Source organism: Lagenorhynchus albirostris, chromosome 6 (genome assembly GCF_949774975.1).
Source record: "Lagenorhynchus albirostris chromosome 6, mLagAlb1.1, whole genome shotgun sequence".
NCBI lineage: Eukaryota > Metazoa > Chordata > Mammalia > Artiodactyla > Delphinidae > Lagenorhynchus > Lagenorhynchus albirostris.
In genome coordinates, this window is record NC_083100.1 from 31,982,450 (window position 1) to 31,990,527 (window position 8,078).

At 43.6% G+C, this 8,078-nt stretch overlaps 1 protein-coding gene across 2 annotated transcripts; it reads right to left on the reverse strand.

The window, feature by feature from the left end:
* Nucleotides 1-1,086: 1,086 nt before the first annotated feature.
* On the reverse strand, nt 1,087-6,566 carry CTLA4 (cytotoxic T-lymphocyte associated protein 4). 2 transcript variants are annotated; one of them, XM_060151347.1, is made up of 4 exons: nt 6,458-6,566; nt 3,001-3,348; nt 2,437-2,546; nt 1,087-1,191 (listed from the first exon to the last, which is right to left on the reverse strand). In XM_060151347.1, exons 1-4 carry the CDS (start codon nt 6,564-6,566, stop codon nt 1,087-1,089), a joined length of 672 nt encoding a protein of 223 aa, XP_060007330.1. The 2 variants fall into 2 exon arrangements, with proteins under 2 accessions (XP_060007330.1, XP_060007331.1); XM_060151348.1 differs by lacking the exon at nt 2,437-2,546 and having other exon boundaries at nt 1,136-1,191.
* Nucleotides 6,567-8,078: the final 1,512 nt, after the last annotated feature.

Genomic DNA, 8,078 nt, shown 5'->3' on the forward strand with positions numbered 1-8,078 from the left:
ACAGATTTTTATTTAATTAAAAATATTATACATGTTGTTGCATTTTCACGGAAAATATCAAGTTAAAAAACACCAACAGTGTTAGTTTTCAGAGACCCTCGCATCCTGTTCTGCCATCTGCTGCTTTTTTCTGTCTGTGGCATTAACCATGTGTAAGGAATTGGGGCCCCCATGGAACTGGAGCTTCCTTGAGGTTCATACCCACAAGACTCCTGAAATGAGCCATTTTCTCGACGATGATGGTGCTCTATCAAGTTAACTCAGATACCACCAGCTTTGGCTTCCTTGCAAACCAGTGGAAGGAGTTGGCATAAAAACCCAAAGCCCATGTCAACACCAACTCAGCTCAACATGTCTGCAAGAATGAGCTATGACCTTATCCAGTTTCCAAGCCAGTTGGCAAGTGACCTTGTACTCTACCTGGTGTATTAGTGTCCTGAGTCTCTCCACAAAACTTCCCCTGAACCCATGGTGGGAAGACACTGCCATATAGTGTTTATACTCAAACTACCAGCAAATACACAAAAGCACATGTGGCCCCCATGCACAATACTATCAAATAAAAAATACATATTGTTACAATACAACCTTTGGAATCACTGGCTAAAATATAGCCATGTGAGTATTTTTTAAGTCTTTATGTAATTATATATTTGTTAAGAAAAATAACAACAGCATAAAAATTTTACTTGAAAACATCATTTCAGCTATAAACTTCTCACAGGTAAATACAAGATGTATACAATACCATCCTCGCTCTTAATTCTTCCTTTGCTTTCTTGGGACTGTACCATTCCCTAACTTACGTCTTGACTCCACATTGTAATGCTGCATCCCAATATTGCTCCCAAGTGAGGCTTTTACTAAAATTGGATCAGATGTGACAGAACCAGCCCGGCTCTGTTTTTCTGCTCCTTTGTTTTAAATTGTAGTACGCTTAATTTGGGTTCTGCATCCTGCTTTATATTAAAGAGAGATGAATCCCCCAAAATACACAAACAAACAAAAATAGCTGGATAGCAGAAAGTTAGCATTGCCTCAGCTCTTACAAATTGGAAAATAGTCTTTTTTCTTCATAATGGTCTCTCAATTGATGGGAATGAAATAAGGCTGAAATTGCTTTTCACATTCTGGCTCAGTTGGGGGCATTTTCACATAGACCCCTGTAGTAAGAGGGCTTCTTTTCTTTAGCTGCCAAACATTAAAAGAAACAGTAATTAGTATCGAGGAATACAGAAGCCACTTCTAACTATAATAGGATTCAACAAATATTGGGTTCCTACCCCACTGAAAAATAGATGTTCACAACATACAGAATTATAAGCCCCAGGAGATTTTCTTGATTCAGCCATTAAAATTCATTTCGGGTAAATAACTCTGTGCTATTGACTTAAGATAGAAATCATTTTCCCTGACTGGGAGATAGCAGAAAGAAACTTCAAGAAAGCTTTAGAAAGAACACCCAAAATGCCTATGATAATTGACTGGGTCTTGTTTGTGAGGGGATGAGCTGGATAAGATAATAAACTTCAATTATTCTCTTTGGGAGCAGTATGTCTCATCTCTACTCCTCACATACTCTTTATTACTTTTTTTCTCGGTCCACATTAGTTCCCAGTTTTTATCACCTCAGTAAATTGAGGTCTAGTCTACTAGTTAGTGTGGCACTTTGTAGCAAATGAGGTAGAAAGAAGCTACAGCGACAGAACAGACCGAGTAGAGGATCCTGGAATACGGTGTAGGGGCGCGGGAGGGAGAGAGGGAGGGAGTAAGGGAGTGGAAGAGAAGGGGAGGGAGAGAGGAAGGTGAGGGAGAGGTTTGTGAATGGCAAAGCCAGCCTCAGGCAAAGGAGGTTGCAAGCGACTGTCAGAAATCTTGACAGAAGTCCGGATTCCATACCTCTGCTTCTTCTACAACAACTGTAGTAAATGAAAACTGGGTTCTCATTTACTGGGCTGGAGAAGAGCATGAGGCTTGCCAGTCGAGCAGAATGGGTAACAGGGCGCCCTGGGCATGTGTTACGTGGATGCCTACAGCTTGGTCAAGGAAGGCTCAAGTAGAGGGACATTAACCACCCCTGCGGTATTCTCCAGCAGCATTTTGCCCAACCTAATGTTTCAGGGTTATTAACTTAAGTACAATTGTCATGAAGATAAAGAGCAAAACAGCTGTCCCGTGTTGTTCAGCTACTCAAAATGAAACCCTATGCAAAATCACACAAACATTCAATGTCAAACACACTCATATAAAATATTAGTCATCCTGAAACCTCAAAGGCCAATGCCAAGGGTTCTAGTGTGTTCTTTACCACTGTCCTTCCTCTTCTTCATTTATCGCTTCATCTCAAGAAAACGCGACTCAACAGCATCATTTGGCCAGTTGTTATCACTGAAGGTATTCTGACCAAGGATGGTGTGTTATCAGCACGGCACTCACCATTTTGCTCAAAGAAACAGCTGTGATGAGGAAGCTGTAGAAAAACAACCCTGAACTAACTGCTGCCAGGATCCAGAGGAGGAAATCAGAATCCGGGCATGGTTCTGGATCTGCAACAGAGAAGAAAGCAGAATTTCCCTGAGATGCTTTCTAAATTCTAGGGCGGTACTCCCCCAACTGGTGAGAGAAGGAAAAAGTTCAAGCTTCCAGACCTTGATGTCCACCCCTAATTGGAATCGCTGGACCCCAGGTAAGTCTGACTGTTGGGGCTACTTTGCCAAGAGTTTCAGATCAAAGGCCAAGACCAAATTTCATGCTGGGTATCACTCCAGTGTGAGTGCCCCAACCTGCCGGGAGGAAACACCTTCTCCAGCTCCTTTTATTTTATAAACAGAATGCCGTTTGCCTCGCCACCCATACTGAGTAGGACCCATGCAGTATGCCAGAGAACTCTTAAAGAGAATTCCCACAATCCTAAACATGAACGACCTGAAATCAAGGAGCAAAACTGTTTGCACACAGAGAAGAGACAGCAATGCAAAAGGCGTCGTCAATGATGCTCACCAATGACGTAAATTTGGGTTCCATTGCCCATGCCCACATAGTAGGGCGGCGGGTACATGAGCTCCACCTTGCAGATGTAGAGCCCGGAGTCCGTGGCCCTCAGCCCTTGGATGGTGAGGTTCACTTTGTTCCCACTGGAGGTGCCAGTGCAAGTGGAATCCTCCAGGAAGGTCAGCTCATCTTCCACCATGTAGGTCGCGGCGCAGACTTCGTTCAGCTGGCCGCCTGCCTTCCGCAACACCGTCACCCGGACCTCGGCGGCTTTGCCTGACGACCCATATTCACAGACGAAGCTGGCAACACCCCGACTGCTGGCCAGCACCACTGCGGGCTGGGCCACGTGCACCCCTAAAGCAGGAAAACCAAAGGGAACTCAGTGAACTCATGCTTGCCCATGACCAGGTCCAGGCAAAACCCTCAGGCCGGGCAAAGTTGATCTTTGATGACCCCCTCCAGTTTCACCTGTCAGCCTTTCTCTCCCCCCATCAACAAACCCATCACCCTCCCCTACCCCTTTCCTTCTCCACCCACCCCAGCACCCCCTCCATCTCGCCACTGTCTTCCGGTTACTCTCCATGAAGGTGCTTCCTTATTGGAAAACAGTGCCTTGACGGCAGTTGTCTGTGGCATGAAGAACACTGATGTGACAAAGAGAAGGGCTGGCTCTACCGTGAAATAGGTGATTTGGGGAAAGCCATGCCTCCCCCGTGGACTTCATTTTTCCCTCACATGTAAAAGAGGGGATTAGATCAGATGACATCAGAGTGCCTTCCCACTCTGGTATTCTAAGGTTATGATAGAGCTGTGGGACCTATAAGAGTAGTAGGGGAAAGTTTGGAGGCTGAGGTATAGAGTCTTGCTTTATCCCTCAAAGTATACCTTAATAACCTCTACCCGCATTGATCTGGCCCTGGACCTCAATCGCCCACGAGGAGCTGAGTCTTGGCCCATGGTGCCGGCCACCCCCTTCCCTGCATTATCACCAGAGAATGAGGGATGCTGCTTGATGAAGGAAGCCACCGAGCCGAGGGCACCGGGTCATTTCCTCTGTAGGCTGAGGCAACCCTGCTGTTCACTTCTATGGGCTTCCCCTGCCACTGTCATCACCTCTTCCACCGCCCTCTCTCCTTCACTCGAACACCTTGTGTTCCTTTGTTCTTTTCCCTCTGGCTTCTACAGGAGAAGGGAGGCCAGCTCTCCATACAAAAGGGCTCACATCATCTAAAAAATAGTGGCTTCATGACAAATTACTTTCCTGTAACTAACTGGGCCCCTCTCTAGTCAATCAATCACACAAGTGACACTCAAAACTTGAATTGAACCATGTCACTCATTCTGTTCAAACCCTTTCATGCCTTATATACCACTGATTACAAAAACAAATAACTTTCACTGTGTCTCCATAATCTGATCCTATCTTACCACTCCAATCTGAGCTTCCAGGACACCTCTTCCTGTGTATAAATCACTTTATTCTGAAAACATTAGTCCTTTCCCCCAAGCACCTGTAGTAGGCAACCTGTGCCCTTAGAAGAGAGAATAATACGGCAGCAGCCATTGCCATGGTTAATCCAGCAGCCCTGGTTGGCTAGACAGTAGTTTTCTTTCCCAGCCCTCATTTCTGTCTATCAGAGATGCCCTCTGAGCCTCCTTTGTACTATTATAACTCCACCGCAGTACTTAATCAAATTCAGCCCTGTATTAAAGGTTTTTTGTGCATTAATCATTATATCCTGCCCATTTGTTGTGTTGACTCTAAGCTTAAAGAAGACCAAGTTTCCTGCCCTCCGCCGAGGCAAGCTCCCAATTATCACCACTAAATCTGGTTACACAATTTTCCAATATCCACCATGGGAGGATCCCAGTTACAGGTTGAGATAAATTTTCTTAAAAGTAAATTTGGTTATTTCTCTGGTATTTAACTGTGCATGTTCAAAACATGTAAAATAAGAAAATGTGTATGAATATTTCTTATACAGTAAAAATTAATAACCAAATATCTTTTGAGCACCTACTTTGTATAAACCACTTGGTTTTTCAACCGAGAAGCTCTAGAGGGAGAGAAGGTTGAAATTCACCTTCTGGTAAAACAGTCACCATTTCACACCATTGTAACAGACCAAGTATCAACCTCTAAAGAGCTTTATTTCATCTGAAAACTGGGGAATCTGCACCTAAAGTCCAGAGATAAGTCAGGAGGCAATTAAGTATCTTATGCCAAACAGACCTATGGCTCTTTCTTTCTTTCTTTTGTTCTTTCTTCCTTTCTTTTTTTCATTTATTTTTGTTTGTTTGTTTTACTACTTCAAATTGCTTTCATTTTTTTAAATAATTAGCTAACTATAGAGTTGATTAAGAGGACCCTAAAACCCTGCATTGAGTAAAGAATGCTGAAAGTTTAAACAAGCAGGCTAACCCGTTTATAAAAGTGGATCAGAGGACCTTAAAACCTTGAATTGGGTAGGAAAGAAACTTCCCATAATTTGCCTAAATCAGTGTTCTTCAAAAAGGGAAATTTTTTTTTTTTACATCTTTATTGGAGTATAATTGCTTTACAATGGTGTGCTAGTTTCTGCTTTATAACAAAGTGAATCAGTTATACATATACGTATGTTCCCATATCTCTTCCCTCTTGCATCTCCCTCCCTCCCACCCTCCCTATCCCACCCCTCTAGGTGGTCACAAAGCACCGAGCTGATCTCCCTGTGCTATGCGGCTGCTTCCCACTAGCTATCTATTTTACGTTTGGTAGTGTATATATGTCCATGCCACTCTCTCATTTTGTCCCAGCTTACCCTTCCCCCTCCCTATATCCTCAAGTCCATTCTCTAGTAGGTCTGTGTCTTTATTCCCATCTTACCCCTAGGGTCTTCATGACATATTTTTTTTCTTAAATTCCATATATATGTGTTAGCATACAGTATTCGTCTTTCTCTTTCTGACTTAAGATGTGGCACACATATACAATGGAATATTACTCAGCCATAAAAAGAAACGAAATTGAGCTATTTGTAATGAGGTGGATGGACCTAGAGTCTGTCATCCAGAGTGAAGTAAGTCAGAAAAAGGGAAATCTTGAGCTAACCCTGATTCCAAGCCCAAATGGATTTAGGATGGTGGGTATCTTTGCTCTCTTAAATCACTTAACTTTGCAGTATTTTCTTCTCATCTTATAGAAGTGTCTGAAATTGCTCATGTCTCCCAGACCAACTCACACGTATTCATTAAGCTCCCACTCCATGCCCAGCAAACTGCTAAGAGCTGTGTCTCTGCTGATTTGCTGCTGTCAGCTGTCCCCTGCCTGCCTTGGAATACAGAGCTGCCCATGCCAGGAGATTGGAGTCTCACCTTTAGCTTCTGGATTTGCTATAAATCACTGCCCTTGACTGCTAAAAGGAATGAAACCCAGGTGGGAGAAACACCTCCTCCACCTCCATGCTCCAATAGCCTCACTCACCTTTAGAGAAAACGGGGATGAAGAGAAGAGAAAACAGGGCAGTACAGGGCCAGGTCCCAGAAGCCAGGTCCAGCCGAGCCCCATGACTCTGGAAGCCAAAGCAAGCCATGGCTTTATGGGAGCGGTGTTCAGGTCTTCAGGAAGCAGAGCGAAAACTTTCAGGATCCTGAAGCTTTGAAATGTGTTTGAACCCACACAGAATCAAGGACTTTATATAGCAGGCTTTGATCCCAGGTATGTACTACACATGTGCACACGCAGAAGGCACCTGAATTTCTAGCCTTTTTGTTTTGGTTTTACGAGAAAGGAAGCCGTGGGTTTAGCTGTTACGTCGAAAAGATAACCTCAAATACTCAAAGTAAAACTGAACAAAACAAGCCAATCCATGGATGGAAAATGCACTCAATTTGAAACTGAAGCTTCTTGTTCATTTTGAGGATAAGTGGAGACTTGGAGAATTCCCTGGAGTGCAGGAGTCCCCCTAAGTCCCAGTTTTATCCAATTGTCTAGGCATATTTTACGACCCAATTTATTTCATTGACACGCGCCCCCCCCCCCCAACAAAAACCTGCTAAGTTGCTGGCTCTCTGAGCCCTTGTGCTAAAGACAGAATTAGTCTGGGCATCATTAATGAAGGCTTTGCATTCCACCTGTGAGGCACCATCTTTGGCACGCTTTGCAAATCAGAGTTTATTTCTCCTAGCTCCATGTAAGATTTTTGTTAGGAGAAAATACCAAAATCACAAGAAATAAATTGATCTGCCTCTGGTTTTGCAGGAAAGAATTCTGGTGCTCTTGAAAGCCTTAACTCAACAAAGACAAAACAGAATTGAAGAAGAAAAAGTCAATGAAAAAGATCCAAGAAATTCAAACCTTCCATCAGAGAATAGACTCTTTTTTCCTAATGGGAAGTTTTCAAGCAGAAAATCCAAGGACTGAGGTGAAATATGACTGAAGTTCTTAAATTTATGAAAGTCGCAGACAGAGCAAATGTTCATCCTCTAAGAAAATACTAAGCACCGGAGACTAACCCACTCTTAAAACTGAGGACTTTTCTTATATTTCAACGATGAAAGACACATTTTTTGAGAGCCTATGATATGCCAGAAATTGTGTGCGTGTAGGACTGAATGACGACAAAACAAAAACGTAGTCAATGCCTCAAAGGACTTCCAGAAGACCGACACACGAGCAGACAGTATGGTGTTTGCTTCCTGCAGCCCTTCATGGTTTCCCTTGTCCAGACTCCTCAGCACAGCAAAGGAGGCTGTGTAGAGTACGGGCCTGACGCCTCTCTTCTTAGACTATCTTCCAGCATCCCCTCACATGCCCCCTTCCTCTGCTCGTCATCTCTCCAACACACCTCTTTCAGGTTTCATCAGCTTAACCAACACTGTTCCTACTGCCTTCTCCCTCCCATTATCTTGTTTTATCCTCCAGCTGTTAGCTAAGGTGCCACCTCTCTCCTGACCTGCCTCTTTCCCATACTCCTCAAACTCCTTATGTAAGCCTTCAAACCCCACCTGAAATGCCAGCAGGCAGTAACAACTTAAAGGACGCTTACTAAGGGCCACATCCAGATACAAAAGTGAAAAATGTATGTTCCTAATCTTGAGAGGAA